Here is a 17797-nt window from a genome sequence, read left to right on the forward strand (position 1 = left end):
ATAAAAGACAATCAGTAACGATTGACGTAGAATGGCAGATTATCTATCCCGAGTTGTAATAATTACGTAATTATCGAACCTTGGTGAGAGAATTACATAATAAGTATAACTAGGGAAAGATAACCTGTCATTCCCCGTCACGAGTTGGTTATTGTTTTTTTCACTCATATCGGTTTTCGACCAAACAAACGCTAAAATAGAAACAGCAGTTTTTCTCTAAGGCAATCCGCGATATGGAGAACACCCATATCCCTACGCGTGTGATGTGGCTTCATTTCCAAGAATTTCATCGCATTACCACACTCTTAAACGGTTGTATTACGCGAGACTAAAGAGTCACTTTGAAAAAAGTGCTATTCTCAACAAACGTAACTGTACAGTTTCTTCTAATGCATAGAACACGTCACAAATCAGGTGAAGATAAGCAACGTTGGCCACAGAGAATCCTTGGATGAGTGACCGTGTTTGGCAGTTTGACTCCTGAGATTTCATCCTCCACCACAACGAAGCACACGTGGTTTCAGCTTAGGCAAGTGCGTTTGTTCAAAAGTGCCGCAGTTCACCCAGCAGAAAATGGGTAACGGGTGGATAATATAAGTTGTATGCTTCTCTCGAGGGTAATACGGTCTGATGTACGCCTCTTTGTAGCAGTGTCACCCGAGCCGGTAGGCGCACGGCATGCGTCATATTATGACCTCATTCGATTGTTGTTGACTGAACACCCTTATCTGTGTTTTTCAAACAGAGATACTAGGCCTTTGCTACAAGCAACTGCAGTGTGTGCGTGTGTGGGAGAGAGTCTGAGTGTCAGTGTCTGTGAACAGTACAATAAACAGAGAGACATGCTGTTAGCGAGAAATAGAAATGTTTGCCAAGATATTGGCTAGAATAGACTTTTCAAACTCGCTTTTGACGTGTGACAGGTCAAACGTATTTCGGTTGCTTACAGTTTATCAGATAATAAGCAGATGTGCAGCAAATCTTCCACTTTTTCTGTTTCTGAGGCAACAGGTACAACTTTCCTACTTAAACGTTAAATAGAGTCTTTTCACGAAATTAAACAACTCTACTATTACCTGCGACGGCTACTTGGGTTAGATGGATGATTTTTGGGTGATTAGATGAATGACTCTGAAAATGTGGGTTCGAATCCGGCATGGGACTAACCCAACTAAAATACTAGAATCTGTACTTAACTGAGAAAGTGTATTCCCCAATATAACATTACCTTTGACCACTTTCTCAATGGCTTTGTGTATTCATATTTATTACAGACTTGCGCAAATAAACAGAAGATAATCTGGAAAATGAAATATAAACTGATACGTTTGGGGCATACTTCGTGTGAGAAATAGATATAACCACGAAAATAAACATACACACGTATCACATCTAACAATTGCAATGAGATATCTGTCCCGCGTCATCGCCGGAAGTGACGTACGTGTCAACGGTGGAGGGAGTGACCAGTCCAGGTAGGTGTGTTGTGTTTTGTCTCTCACTTTGCCTTCCTGTAAACTGTTAACTGTTTGATATTAAGTGTCAAATATTGTGTGTATTATGTCACTATACTGCCAATGTGCTGAAATAGGCAGCTATACTTTCATTTATGCAGCATATACCCTGGAAATAAGTGTTATATTACCACACAAATTCCTACTTTCGCTTTAGAACTAGGTCGGGCTTCATTCACGATAGCCATGATTCAGTATTGTTATCTTGTGGGAATGTGACACTCGACGGGCTGAGATACTGTCAAATCGTTCCTATCTTTCTTTTGTAATAGCTTAAAGTACAAGTCCTTCGTTATTCATCCTAACTAGAACCCACCTTACCGCTGATACTATGTATACAGGTAAACCTCGTTGTGCGAGGGGGGAGGGGGGGGGGATAACCTAGTGGTTAAAGCGTTGGCTCGTCACCCCGAAGACCCGGGGTCGATTCCCCACGTGGGCACAATGTGTTAAGCCCATTTCTGGTGTCCCCCGCCGTGATATTGCTTGAATATTGCTAACAGCGGCGTAAAACTCAACTAAGTTAGTCAGTTAGTCGTTTGTGCGGGATAACCTGAGATGGTTTGTGTAACGAGATATTCACCGGTATTATATGAAATTAAGATGACACATACTAGATAAAAGGTGACTTTTGCTTAGGTGATGAGTTTGCTCGTTGGGTTGTTATTGGCGAGCTTCTTGTACCCAGGGGTGACAACTCTTTAGAAATTATTCAAGCGAGGGTCTAACGTCTCGCTGCTGATCTGGTGACCAACTCAATGTTGCTGCGTCAAGTTGCGACAAGTAAAGACAGAGCCGAGTTCATTTCAAAACGACCGCTTGGAGCGAAACACGTTTAACATGTTTTGCAGTGATTGTTAATTCAGAGTGAGCGAGTGTTTTTGCAGGTATTTGCCGTGAGAGACGTATTTTGTTTTGCAGTATATAAGACTATAAAATCAATAACGTATCAGTCAAAAATTGAAGGCTATGCTGGTTGGTGTAATGGTAACACGATATGGAAATGTTTGTGTTGTGGCTACTAGTTGTGTGCAATATGTATTGGGTAATATATGTTATATTTGGGATTACACTTTCTTAGTAAGGGGCATTGGTTGTTGTAACTTAACGGTTGTCTCTTCTGTGATTTCTGAATATAAAATACATTATTTCGCTGATATCAGATTTGGTCATTTCATTATCGTTAGTATATTTTAGGAACATTATCAATGCCGTGATCAGACAACTCTAACTCCATCAAAGTGATCATCATCAAGTCTAGGTCCTTCTATCATTACATTCACCATGTTGTCACCTTGCTATATATTTGTCAGATAAAATGATTAATCCAAGGACGGCTTTGTTATGGTGCGTTATAGTATGTTTATGCTCTTATATGTATGTACGGGAAGTCGATGTTGTAGGGCAATAGACTCAGAATGAATGTACGCTATGATTGTTTTGTACTGAATATGATGAAGACAATGGGCAATGTTCATATTACAATGCACTGGGTGGACGTATGTTGAATCGTACAGTTGTGTGCAGTAAAGGATACGTTGATAAAGATCTATATGGATCACAACGTTGATCAAAAGATTTCTTTGGATGCTAATATGCTCTTCATGTCTTCCAGAATGGACTCCTTTCCCAAGTGTTCTGTCTGTCAGCAGCAGTTTACCCTGAAAGGCGCCGCCCCCTACCTACTGCCCTGTCTACATGCTGTGTGTGAGACATGTATGACATCTGCAGCTGGTGGTGTGATATCATGCTCTACTTGTCAGGGGGAAGTCCACCTCACAGACACACACCTCCAGAAGGATACAGTGAGACAGAAAGAAATATTCCATCTGACGGTCAAACATCGCCCCACAGAGCTTATCTGTACACACGAAGATGACAGCAACCAGGCTGTGTGTTGGTGTCAGGACTGTGACGAGTTACTCTGTGAATACTGCCAGAACATGCACAGCAACTTCAAAGTTACCAGAAGCCATGTAGTTCAAATTTTCGCCGACTTGGAACCGACTATCTCGACCGTTCCAAAATTTTGCAGCATCCATAAATATCACCCCCTGTATCTGTTTGATAAAAGCTGCAGGAAATTAATCTGTGCGAGATGCAGAATTCAAGATCATGCCGACCACGAAGTTGAGAAGTTTGATGTGGCTGCTGAAACTGTAACAAAGCAACTGGAATATCATAAGAATGAACTATCAACGTTACAGACACGCCACCAGGCAAACATGCAGAGTATCAGGCAAGGAACCGAATCCACTGACGAAACACACAATTCTTTGAAAGAAAATATTCGTCACATTTTCCAATCTTTGAGATCACAACTTGATCAAAGAGAGAAGGAACTTCTCTTCGATCTGGAAAATCATACTAGGGAGACAAAGGCAACACAGCATTCTCTTCTCACCGCCTGTGTAGAAGACAAGAACAAATGCATACGGGTGTTAGACTACATCAATAATGTCTTCCACTATGCTTCAAAGTCAGACATCCTCGGCCTGGAGACATATGTTGGGGAGATGACTGGGACCTGCTTGGACACTGCCGCGTCTCAAACATATGCAGTACCCACAGCTGTCTTCAACACCAACAGTTTGTCAAAACTGAAAGCGACTCTATCAGGATTTGGTGCCATTTTGACGATGGATATGGACGGAAAATCGGAAATAATTGCTGGTAACCTAATCATTTCATCTCTAATGTTGGTTACAGTGTTTGTGTCTGGTAATGCAATATCCTGCCGCCTTTCTTCATGAATCTATATGATAATCACGATATGGCTGACATACTGCCAGTGTGACTTAAGATCGTAATTTTATCTCACCCACTCATGAATCTATAATTGGAAATCCACTCGGTTAGGTGAAGACTTAGGATTTGTTCTTAAACATGTAGCGTTTGTAACATGCACAGAAACATAGTTCCACTGTCTATACATCTAAATCCTATTTGTGTTGTTTCAGACAGGGGTACTCAGACTGATGATGACTTTATGGCAGACGTGGAAATGAAACACAAAATGGTTCGTGAAGGAAGTTATAGTACATCATACTCAGGCTCACAAAGTGCCCAAGAGGCGACTAGTGGGATCGGTCGGACTTAATTGACACATGTCACCAATCCATGCTTGCATAGATCGATAATCAGACCCATGAAGTTAGGGGTTAGAATCGGTCTTCAGCAATCCATGCTTGTCGCAGGAGCCAGCTAACGGGATCGAGTTGTCACGCTCATTTAATTAGTGGACACATGTCATCGTATCACAGTTGTGTAGATCGATGCTTATGTTGTTGATGACTGGATTATCTGATTATTTACGGACCGTCGCCATACAACTGAAATACTGCTGAGTGTTAAACAACATACCAACCAAAAATTCCCACCAAGATCGATGATCGTGATGTTGATTACTGGATGTCGAGAATCCTTATCTACAGAGCGTTGCAATATTGCTGAGTTGGGCTTTAGATAACAGGCAAACAAAGTTTATCACAAAGGAGACGTTATGATGCAATGCTTCTCAACAGTCATGGCTAGAATTATTCATTCCATGAAACGTTTCGGGTATTTTTGCCAACATTGTATGAACAAGATGATAAATAACATGACGGAAATATACCATATGTCATATTATATGTTGCAGGACATGGAAGAACTAAAGACGAAAATCGATTCAGTCGAAAAGCACATTGAAAGCCTTACAAAGCTGACAGACAAGCTCAATTCAGAAATCGAAAGCTTGAAATCAGTATGTCCATTAATCTAATTATGGAATAATTTTGTCTCATTTATCTGCATGTTTCATACCTTTAGATATGTCAGCAACTAAAAGTAGTTTAACTCTGTAAACTAAAAGGCAAAAGAAAGCTGTCACTTAAATCAAAACTAGAAACAACGACATATTTGAGATTTATGTTAGTTACTTTCCAAGCAGAAATATTGCCCTCACAATTTGACTGAATATTTATTTAATGCGGGTACTGCATTTGCCGCAATACATTTAGAAAACGACAACAGGAAAAAAATAAAACAATACACAGATCATTCAAAAAGTACATGGATAGTCACATAATGAGTCAGGGTATACACACCTGTCGTCTATCGGCTGATTATGTCAGCAGGAATCCTATTCCATATCTCCAGGAGTGTCAGCGTAACTTCCTGTGGGTTCACTGGAGGTGGTACACGCACTCTCAGCTGACGGTCGTGGTTTCAGAGATGTTCAATAGGGTTCATGTCATGAGTTCTGTTGTCGAATGAAGGGCATCACAAAAGACCAAACACTTCATCCCTGCATCACTGGACATTCAGATCTCCTCGGGTGAATACCAGTCTTGTTGTTCTCTGGCCACAAATGCCATCCCATATTGTGACGCCCCCTCAATCAAACTTCTTATACGCTGTTTGGCGTCAGTCGCTCTCCTTTGAGTAAAAACTCTCGAACTCTGCCATCGTTTCTGAACCGACTGAATCGACTTTCATCTGTAAGGAGGGCCCTCTCTTATTGACGTCGCTTTCACCGACGTACATTGGTGACGGTGTAGACGGGTCAAGGCCATTCCACGGAAAGCCGTAGAAGGACTGTTCGTCTGCTGATGGTGTGTCCTATTGCTGTCCGTCCCTGAGGTTGACTTCGCCGTCACGAATTGTTCCAAAGGTGGATCTCCCGGATATAGCGACCTTCGGCCTGTGTAGTGCCTCTTGGACTACCTGATCCTGGTCGGTATTGGATCCGGCCTGTTTGCTAGAAGCAGTCTATCAATTTCCTGATGGTGGCCTGACTGCATTTGAAGGTTCTTACCAGTGGCGTTGTGAAGTCCCCATATTGGACATACCGATCGTCCTGTCTCGTTGCGCTTACGTTAATCTTGGCATATTTATGGTGTTCCTTCGGGGCTACAGCATGCTGGCTCTGTCCAGCATCGATATTTATGCCACAATCATGCAGGTGCATGTGACACAATTACGTCTTTCACGTTTTGAAAAATGCACTGTCATAGAGCTGTATTGTCATAGAGGGCCTAGGGTCTAGCCGAATGTCTTCTGCTTCGGTTCAAAACTGTACCAGCGGTAATGTGTTGTTTTTTTATGTATACAAATACTTTAAAAGCGATGACTCTCTTTTGACCGGTAGTTTATATACTCATCCCATTACATTTGCTAAATTGTTTACACAATGTTTCACTTTCATTCATTTCCCAAATCTGTTTCATGACCTCTTGTGTGCATCTGAGTAAATTGTCACCACCTTGTTAAAGTCTCCGTTGTGTAATCGTTCATAACTGCATTCTTTAATGCATGCAGACATGCCTTTGTTGGAAATAGTACCCTTGCGACAGAGACAACGGCAAGATATTTCTTGATCTCATGATATATGCATGTATGTTGATCTTTCAGCGCATTGATGAGAAAGAAGCCATTGAGAAGAAGGATGCCAAAAGAATAGATCTCTTGCTTGGTAAATTCATGGTTTCCTTCTGCTAAGGAGAAGGCTGAATATCAGATTCGAATACCGCTTGTCTAATCCACTTGGTCCCGAACATGATCTCAGTGCAACTTTATATCGAATGATTCTTTTGGCTTAAACTTATCAAGTCAAGCATCACCTCACTAATGATATAACATCAAAAGTCCCTATGTATCATAACACGTGTGTGGTGATGTGCCTATTGATGTTTCAGGTGTAGCCAGAGAATGTGGTGTTCATCTGCTGAAGCCAGGGGCTGTAGACAGATCTTTGATGCTGAAGTGTGAGTACATTTATCATGTATTCCTATTTACATATTTTAATCTTCAATCTTGTTCTTCCAAGTAATGTTAACAGAATACTAAAATATCAAGGCAGTGTCAAATGTTCATCTATGGGGATGGTGAAGGCTCGCTGGCTTGGTTGCTGCATGTCATTCCTTCCCATTTGCATAGACCGACGCTGAAGGTATCAGTGACTGGATTGTCTGGCCCAAACTCGACTATCAACAGACTGCTGCCATATGTGCTCATACCGATGCGATGTTTAAAAACAAACTACATGTAGGTGGAGATCATAGTAATCTGGCCTGTGGCGTTCAGACGGATGTAGCATCAGCTGTACTCCACAATAAATCTCTGTTACTGTATCCTGATTTCGTCTCACTGAGGTAATCGACAGACACAGACCCAATCGTTTTCAATGAAACGATGTTAGCGTATTAGATCCACGTTTCACAGTCAATATCATAGTAGAGTTTGCTTATTGATTTCATAGAATGGACGTAAAATTGACGACTTTGTAAATGGTGTAATGTATTCATAGTTTTCGGTTGTGGGAACCCTGACAATTTTCACTGGTCAGAGGGGTACACAATGCACGTGATCCAGGCAACCAGTTGTCAGACTTCCGTTTGTGTGAAAGTACTGGAACCTGTGCTTTACTGATAAAGTGTAGTTCTGGCTGCAATGTTTTACTGACGTCTACCATTCCAGTTATTTAGGATTTACAGTGACTATTATAAACTCTAACATATACATGTACTTAAACAAGGGACGGTAGGGTGGCCTAGTAGTTAAAGCGTTCGCTCGCCAGGCCGGAGACCTGGGTTCGATTCTCCACATGGTTCAATGTGTGAAGCCCATTTCTGTTGTCCCGCGACGTGATACTGCGATAAAATTGCTAAAACCATACTCACTCACTCACTCACTCACTCACTATGATTAAAAAGGTGACTACCAGGTGACGGCGAGTCGCAACAGCTATGTGTATAGCTGTGAAACACGACTGTGATGGGGTAGCCACTTCTTGACTACTTGATAACGCTGTCATTTTACCTTCCATCCCTGCAACGCCTTCAATACTGTCCGTCCGCCCGCCCAGAACTGATGCCTTCTGGCGTTCAGATAGTGTACCATGGTCAGCCAAGTATAACTAAGGGCAATTCCAGATACAATTGCAACCTAAGATTGAATATAAAATGGCAACCAGGAGCCTCTCTCTCTTTTTCTGTGTGTGTGTGTGTGTGTGTGTGTGTGTTTTGTAGAACTACAATGACACACCAGTGTGATGAGGTAACAAAGCGTTTCGTTGATGATGCCTTTACATTTTTAAAACATTTAATTCTTCAGGTCTACAATATATTTTCACAAAAGATAATTGCTACTCCGGTGGATATTCATGATGTTGTTCTATTTAATACATACATGTTGACAAGAAATATGAAATAGCGATGTAAAATAATGATTGGAGTTGCATCATTGACAACATTATTTCTATCAACAATCAAAAAGTCCCTTGCGCATATCTTTATGATAAATGGAATGAAAACCATATTCATGTGCACGTTTTATACATGATTGACCCAATAAATACAACAAATAAAAATGTCGTCACTCTGACGCTGCTGCTTACCAGCCGCAAAGTTTGTGTTTGGTGTGCATGGGTAACTAAATCAGCCATGTTGACTCAAATTACAGTGAGCTTAACATTGTTTACATGCAATCTACACGTTCCTCGTTATACCGCGTTCATCTGCGTTTCCGCTGTAAGACACTAATGTACTGTTTCTGGGTATACAGATCCACTCTCTGGGTGTATACTGTATGCAGCAATTTAGAATATGAACTGTAAATAGGACATATATGTTGTATGAATATTTTTGTTGACGTCCTGTGTCCACCATTTGATAACCGACGTAACACAAGCTATATCCGGAGTAGTGGCTTATCAGTTAGTTCAATGTGACTCAGTGCTAAGGTCAAAATGCAACACTCAGTAGGTTTTATTGCTGCATTCCGATTATGTTACACTGCTTGAATAAAGGTTCATTTACTAAGCTGTGAATTCCGAGCATTACAATATCATTACAGCGAGAGTTATTCGTATAATTCTCATTCATTTCACATCAATATGTTGTAGGTGTACCTCTAAAGTATGACAAAGACAGAGTCAGTCTCGCCTACGTCCACATCAACACGGAAGGAGACCTGGTCAACAGGAAGTCGGACACCAGACCTGCAGGGAAGGGCAGACTGAAGAAGTACTGGGGCACATGCAGTACTGACCCCCTTCCCCAGGATGGCTGTCCCAAGTACTGGGAGGTAGAGAACAGGGTCAATCTGGACAAACCACTCCCAGAAAACTGGCTCATCCTGGAGGTTGGAGTATGTAGGGAGGAGCAGAGGGACGTGCATCATTGTATAGGTTTACGTCCTTACTCCTACTGTATGAACGTTGCCCAGTGTAGTACACACGGCGGGATATGCAGGAGGATATGGAAGGAGGGGCAGTATGTGCTTCATCTGCCTGACACTCTTCCCAACACAGCAGGGGCATCACACACACTACATTACGGTGTTGTCTATGATGACACCAGGAAGAAAATTGTCTTCATTGATGTGAAGGAGAAGAAAGTCATGTCTACGTTAGACAATGTAGACTGTAGTGAACCACTGTGGCCGATGTTCGGGGTGTATAACCCACCTCACCTCACTGTCAGCATGAGACTAGTAGTGGGCAGCGACATCAACATGACGGAGGAGAAAAAAGCCATGATTGTCAAGGCTCTGTCGTGATGCTCAAAGTGATGGTGATTTGAACTCACAGACACTCGAATTAAATACTACTAAGGAATACTTCATAACTTGATAATATCTTCTCTATGAAAAAGGACGTTTACAATGATCAAGTACATGGCATCGCCATGTATTTACATACAACTCTGTCAAAGTGTACTATTTACACAACACAAAACCAGTAGTAGCTACTACATCCAGTGTGTATAATTATGAAATATGAAATGCAGGATTCTAATTCAACTTAGTATGTAACACGAGTTCTGATTGGTCAATGCCTTAAATTTCTGACCGTATAATCAGCATATACAATTGATAACCGATTTACCAAAACCTGCCTATCCAGCTAAATGTGTGGAATGTGTGTTAAAAATAGACAAAACAGTATCATAAATTTAATTTTAAGATAAAACAACTTACTGGCAACGGGCTGTTGACCCAACACTGTTAGATCATGAAACAAGATTTATGACGTCACTATGACGTTATTTCACAACAGAATGTATAATGGCCCGTAGTTGAGGTATCAGCGGGCCGCTCATTTCTGATAACTAGATAGTGGTTTCATCATAATTCCGTCCTTTTTATCTACAACACTATGATTTATTTATCAGATTTAGACAGTGTGCACATAATAAACGTGTTGAAGTTTGAATAGGGATCTACATTTTCTAGCGATGGTGTAAGTTCAAGGAGTGATGTGATTAACCTTTGACCTAGAGAGAAGTGTTATGTGCTTCTCTATACCGACATTTTCCTATGGAAATTTAACATAGCCCGACTTACTTATGTAAATGAGGGTAAAAATACTCCTTGACGTCACACCCATACCTTGAGTTATACCCTATACACGAAATCAGCCGAACGTGACACATTTCACATCCATAATCAGAGCAGAACATATTTACTGCTTCTAAACCATAAAGGGAGGGTAAGCGATGAATTGGAATGTGTGTGTGTGTTTGTGAACACCCGCGGTTCCATTCTTGTAAACCCGGGTTAATGCGTGGAGTTACACACGAGGTATAAATACTCATATACAACACACATTCCAACATCACGCCTAGTAAACCATAAAGGGAGGGTTAGCGATGAATTCTGAAGAAGTTTGTGAATGTTTTAACATCACCATTTCGAGCGTGGTTTAACGAATCCCACTCCACAAGAGACACGACATTTTCCGCAGCGGTGTTTGGCAAGAAACATGATACAAATAATCGACGAAATTGAGTCAGCGGTTATCACTCACACGTTGGAATATCTTCTCACACTAGCGTATGTTTTTTGTAATTTCCCAAGATTTGAAGTCGGCGAATCAACAGGAACTTAATCTATCGATTTCACAAGCAATTGAGTCAGTGAATGAGGAAATTGTCATACAGAAGTGGAGAGCTTATATAAGCAGGATACCCGGAATGTGTGACATATGACCGATGTATTACCTTAAGGATCAATGCAGAGATTTTCGGGATACGCGTTTTAAGACAGATCGCTGGGTAGGAGAACTTTATCACATGCTTGACGACGCACTTCACCCCCAGCATTGATAACGATGTCACAAACACTAACTCGTGATTATTATGACCCAAGGAAACCCGGAGCGTTCGGTGGATTTCAAAAGTTTATACGCTTGTTGAGACGAAACGATCCCAACATCAACCCAATCACAGTTAAAAGGTGGCTTAACGCACAAGACGCTTATAATCTTCATAAAGGAGCATGCAGAAGATTCAAGAGAAACCGGGTTATGGTTGGTGGTGTCAACGTCCAAGCCGACGCCGATCTGGTTGATGTTTCAAACATAGCCGACACCAATGATGGTATAAAATACCTGCTTATCGTTATCGACTGTTTTTCAAGATTCGTCTGGATCAACCCTGTTAAGAATAAGAGGTCGGATACCATAGCATCAGCAATGAAGACTATATTTCAATCTATGAGGAAGGTTCCATTCACACTCTTAACGGACAAGGGCGCAGAATTCCGAAATAATGTGGTGAAACGAGTCCATAGTCAATATCACCTTAAACATTTTGTAACACAGAATAATGATATTAAAGCTAATTACGCTGAGCGTTTCATACGAACGCTGAGAACCATGCTTTTTAGGTATTTTACGTATAAGAGAACTTATCGTTATGTGGACATTTTACAAGACATGGTATATAACTATAACCACCGCCCTCACACCTCGCTGAAAGGGAGGGCACCGGCAGAAGTTAATCACAAGAACGAAGCAGAGATTTGGCTAGATATTTATGACACCTCACCGCGTGTGAAAAGCGAATTAACAACCCCATCTTCACATCATCACCCCAAAACTTTTGCGTTTAAAATAGGCGACCTCGTACGACTTTCGACGAACAAGAGGACGTTTGAAAAGGAGTACGAAGAGAAATGGACACAGGAAGATTTTAGAGTCACAGGCATCCCTATATACAAAGTCGAAGATTTACAATCAGAACCCATTACCGGTGTATTCTATCAATCTGAAATGAACAAATTTCACAAAGATCCGGACGAACAGGATTGGCGTATAGAGAGAATTCTGAAGTATAGAACTGTGAAGGGTGATAAAACCGGTAAGGGGAGGATCAAACAAGCCCTTGTTAAGTGGTATGGTTTTCCCAAAAAGTTTAATTCGTGGATAGACACCAACGAGATAACATAATCAAGACCCGCGGAATAATCCAACCTCCATCCTACGCATTAGCGATGAAAGATGAATGGATTGTTGCTCACAGTAATAATAATTTATTATATTTCCCAGACAACCAACCGCACAAGTTTTCTCTGTCTTTACATCAACCGCTTCGGTTGGAAGGTCAGTGGACAATCACTCTCCGTGAATTTTATGCCAAACGAAGCAGAGGAGGAAAAAAGAAGAAAGTCACAGATGATATGCTTTACATATACTGTTCTGTGTTCGAACCAATAATCGTAGACGGCGAACGACGACCTCTGCTGCGACGGGTAAAGTCAACATCAGGCTCGGCTTATTTGACATGGAACATTAAAATTCAAGAACCATACAACATAGACGTTCACCTCGTTAACGATACGATTCATCTGACGCCCACAATGACCCAGCAGCATTCTTAACCGATGTGTCTTCAATAACGCTTCAACTTAGGTGATATCCGTTTTTGGTTAAGGAAACAATACCATACATCATCATCTCATTTGCGATCGACCTAATTCCCGGAAAGACGAAACGTATGAGGGTTGTATATCCCCAATTTATCTCTATGGCGGAAATACTACGCGGATGTTGCAAAGGGAAAGGACATCACTACTGACTCATTTCACCACACCAACGCAACCGAACATAATCAACAGTACCAAGTTAGTACATTTAGCCTTAAGCCCGGTTCAAGTATGATCACTCTAGACCAGCACTACCCAGTGCGTAACCTACTTCCCCCTCCACCATCCACCATCACAAAGCCACCGACCGAGGGTGAACACGTCATACCACAAAAAAGATCTAAAATAGTGAGTCCCAGCGAACAGGTTGTAGACCAAGCAAAAGCTGAGATAAGGCGGAACCCTGACTCGGTTTCAAGGACTGCTTTTGAGAAGTCGGCGATGAAGTGTGGGAATAAAAAACACAGACGAACAAAGACAGCTTACAGTTTGAGGAGATCTGTTGCTCGGAAAAGATCAAGTACCGATAAGCGTGTCCAACCCAGGGTGAAGATTTCCAAAAGGAAGAAAATCTCAAAAAGAGCATATCCGCGTATAAAGAAGAAGAGGACAATAGAGGATATTTTTGGTTAAACATCATGTCGGCTTTAATTAACGATTCTAAGTTTTTTACAGAATCACAACCACCAGAACTGTCATTGTTTAACTTACCCCCAACTCAAACCGCCGTGGAAAGAACCTATCTTCAAGACTGTCGTCCTGTGTCACCGTTATCCCGGAACGACAGCTCCCATCGAATTCCACATCAGCGGTCAAAACGGACTTGAATACATCGACCTTAGACGCTCGTCTTTGTATGTCAAGTGCAAAATAACTCACGCGGACAATTCACTCCTAGCTTCCGACGAACCGTGTGCCCTGGTCAATTTATTCCTCCATTCTCTTTTCTCACAAGTGGATGTGTGGTTGCAGGGTCGACTCATTAACTCAACAACCAACCACTATCCCTACAAGGCTATGATTCAAACACTTTTAAATACTAATTTAATCGATAACAAGACGTAGATGCGGGCTCAACTGTTTTTCAAGGACACTGCTGGTGAATTAGAGATAACCGACCCAAATGGAACCAACATCGGTATGTTCAGCAGGTATGAGTTTACATCGGAGGGTAAGTCTTTTAATCTCGAGTCTCCTTTGATGCACGATCTGTTTCAAATGAAGCGTTATATACTGAACCAAGTTGATGTGCAAGTAAAACTGTATCGCTCCAACCCTCAATTCATGATGCTGGCTACCAAAATAGACACAGCTTACGTGGTGCAAATCGAGGACATAGTGCTAAAAGTCATGCAAATTTGTGTGAAACCCGGCATGATATGGGGTCATAATGAGGCGCTATCAACCACCCCAGCCAAGTACCCATTCCGCAGAACAGAGGTGAAAATGTTCTCCATCGTTAAAGGTCAAACCAGCTTCGCTTGGGATAACATATTTCAAGGTATTCGCCCTAATAAAGTAGTAGTTGGGTTCGTATCCGCCAAAGGTACGGGGATGGGAGACTTCCACAAGAATCCGTATAACTTCGCTAATTGGGATCTGTCACAAATTGCGCTCTTTTGTGACGGAACGAGTGTTGGAGAGTCCGGACCTATGAAATTACATTTCGGAGAAGCCACCGGACAAACCATCATCCCAGCATATGTCAATCTTTTTCGTTCATCGGGATGTTGGTCAACCATTAACAACATTGAAACTCTCACCATCGTTGACATAACCCGAGACGAGTTCGTTGGTGGATATGCTCTGTATGTCTTCTCATTGGATCCGGTGTTTGGACACAACGATGGAACATATTTACGTCTTCAAAAGCGTGGAACGCTCAGACTCGAAGCACAGTTCAGAACTCCGCTCCCAGAGACAGTATCAAGCGTGGTCTACGCAGAATTTGACGACATTTTTGAAACAGAGAAAAGTAGAAACATTATTGGTTAGTGTAAGAAGCAATGAACACTCATCAGCTGGAATGTGTAATAAACTGCAAATCCATGTTGCGACACCGCGTGCTGGGAGTATTCGCCGCGAATCATCTGTCAAAACACCTCGCAAAACGGATGAGAGATTCATCACAGTGTCCAACAGCGATTATAGTTAATACTGAAAAGTCACACGAACCCGGCCAACACTGGTTTGCTATATGCGTAGATGTGAGAACGATTGAGATTTTCGACAGTTTGGGATTCGATGACGGATTAGCAAGGAATGTGAAAGTAGTGGACGACTTTGTGGAGCAAATAAATTTTAAATCACCCAACCGTTATCCTCTCCACCAGCGAGGGTTAAATTGGAGTCACGTCCATGTGCAAAGTCAAGAGGGAAGAACGCGTGGACAATTTGTTGTGTATTATCTACTGTTCCGGTTGAGGGGATGGTGTTTGAGACAAATTCTCAATCGTTTTTCAAGAATTAATTATATTGATAACGACCATTATGTTTACGGGTATATAATGAAACGTTATCCCCGTTGTGTTAGTTCGTGATCTTAACATCACCCAGACTCGTTCAACAACCACATTCCCTATTCGGAGATGTTGAGGAATGAGGAAATGGAAGACCCCGTTGAGCCGACAACCACGCTCCCAATCCCGTCTCCGTCCACTATTTTTATAAGTGGAGCAACCCAATCCGGGAAAAGTTCGTTTACGAAATGACTTATTATCCACAGCAAGACTATGTTCGATAAAAAGATAACGAAGGTTATGTACTGTTATTCCATGTGGCAGCGGTTGTATGACACCATCGAATCAACCTTCGCTCCCCATAACCCCGGATTGATGAGGGTTGACTTTCACAAAGGCTTACCATGTGAAGAGGAAATTATTGAATGGAGCGAGGATCCCAGTGATCACAAACTGCTTGTAATCGACGACCTCATAGATGAGGTGTCTCGCAGCTCAATCATGTGTAAACTCTTCACAACAATGAGTCATCACTTAACAATAACGGTGTGTATAATCAGTCAAACTCTATTCCCATCAACGTCCTATGGAAAATATGCTAGAACTATTTCGCTGAATTCCCACTTTATAGTTCTCTTTAAAAACAGGAGAGACACATCTCAAGTCACAGCGATTGGTCGGCAGACTCTAACCGGGAAAGTTCCATTCTTTCTTGATGCTTATGAAAAGGCAACAGATAATCAACCATACGGTTATTTGTTGATAGATCTATCCCCGCGAGGTAGCAAAGCCTATCAGTTTAGTACCAACATATTCCTGGGTGAGGTGTTGACGGTATATGCACCTAAATAATACTGGACAAACGCAACATTCACCGACTGTTTCCCAACTCCGAGGCCTTCCTCCAACTGCTCGCACACACCCATTCCGACATTCAAAGGAAATTACTGTTACAAACTATGACCAATCAGCAGATGGATGCATTGTGTGAGATTTGTTTGAACATTCTGATGGGGAACGTTCCCATATCGGAAGCCCATAAAACACAACTACGAAAGAAGAAAACTTATTTACGCCGGATTGTGGTCAAGTCAGTGAGTCGAGCGGTCACCAGAAAACTCCTTCTAGGCATCAGGAACTTGATACCATTTATCATTTCTTTACTCGACGACCACTTGTTTATTAACTGTTCTGGTGAAGAGAGAAGTGATACGGAAGAAGAAGTAGCAGGTGAAGAGTCGGAAAGTTGGTTACCACAGACGGGAATTAATTCACCGTGTTAAAATGACTTCACCTCGAGCCGAAGAACTGGTACTTATTCCCAAGAGGAAATACGAACAGTTATTGAATAAAACCACTAAAACTAACGCTCCCCAACCGGATTCTTTTGCGGATGGTAAGAATAACCACCTCAAACCAGATATAAGAGAAGAAGAAGGAGAAGAGGAAAACACCACCATCCTCGGTGATCGAGGTTATAATGATAATAACGAAAATGCACCCCACAGGGGTTGTGCGAACCCACACCCCGCTGACAAACATACCACCACAACCGTAAGACGAAGAAAGAAGCAAAGATACACCCCTCACACCGTTCTACAATGCTGGCTTCACTACTGACCCCGAACGCGCAATGATTGCTGATTCACAACAGGGTTTGTGGCAAAAATTCCGCTTCGCTGATGATTTGGTGTGTAGATGAATACCATATTACTAGTTCGGTGTAGTGAACTGTGCAAGTCACGGATTGTCCTCTCTATATTAGGGTGTATACGAGGGTTTGTATTCACCGTGTATAGCTGTAGTAGCTGTGTATAGTTATTTCGTATTGCCGTGTTGGTGTAGTAATCATATATTATTCTACCTTCGGTGTTATGAACTTAGTGTAAGTCGTAGTAACCGTGTAATCAATATATGTGATGTGTGTTCTCTCTCTCTCTCTATATATATATATATATAGTTGATGTTGTGGCATACTCGCATTTGCTGTATATCATCATGTATAGTCGTAGTAACTACGTACAGTTAACAATACTGCTGTGTTTAGTATATTTAGTATAATTATAAGCCATATTCTAGTTTGTATTCACCATGTATAGTTGTAGTAACCATGTATAGTCTTTTCATACCGTTGTG

The 17797-nt window shown here is 41.6% G+C and overlaps 2 protein-coding genes across 2 annotated transcripts; both read left to right on the top strand.

Moving 5' to 3' along the window:
• The first annotated feature begins 1404 nt into the window (after window positions 1-1404).
• On the top strand, window positions 1405-10710 carry LOC124268566. The gene is made up of 7 exons (XM_046703559.1): window positions 1405-1475; window positions 3130-4187; window positions 4475-4533; window positions 5155-5259; window positions 6909-6969; window positions 7193-7261; window positions 9400-10710. Exons 1-7 carry the CDS (start codon window positions 1405-1407, stop codon window positions 10053-10055), a joined length of 2079 nt encoding a protein of 692 aa, XP_046559515.1. The 3' UTR covers window positions 10056-10710.
• Window positions 10711-14267: 3557 nt separating this feature from the next.
• On the top strand, window positions 14268-15197 carry LOC124268567 (uncharacterized protein F54H12.2-like). Its single transcript, XM_046703560.1, has one exon. It carries the CDS (start codon window positions 14268-14270, stop codon window positions 15195-15197), a length of 930 nt encoding a protein of 309 aa, XP_046559516.1.
• The last annotated feature ends 2600 nt before the right edge of the window (window positions 15198-17797 follow it).

This window comes from Haliotis rubra, unplaced genomic scaffold (genome assembly GCF_003918875.1).
Source record: "Haliotis rubra isolate DU_JTF1 unplaced genomic scaffold, ASM391887v1 Scf139, whole genome shotgun sequence".
In the NCBI taxonomy this organism is placed as follows: Eukaryota; Metazoa; Mollusca; class Gastropoda; order Lepetellida; family Haliotidae; genus Haliotis; species Haliotis rubra.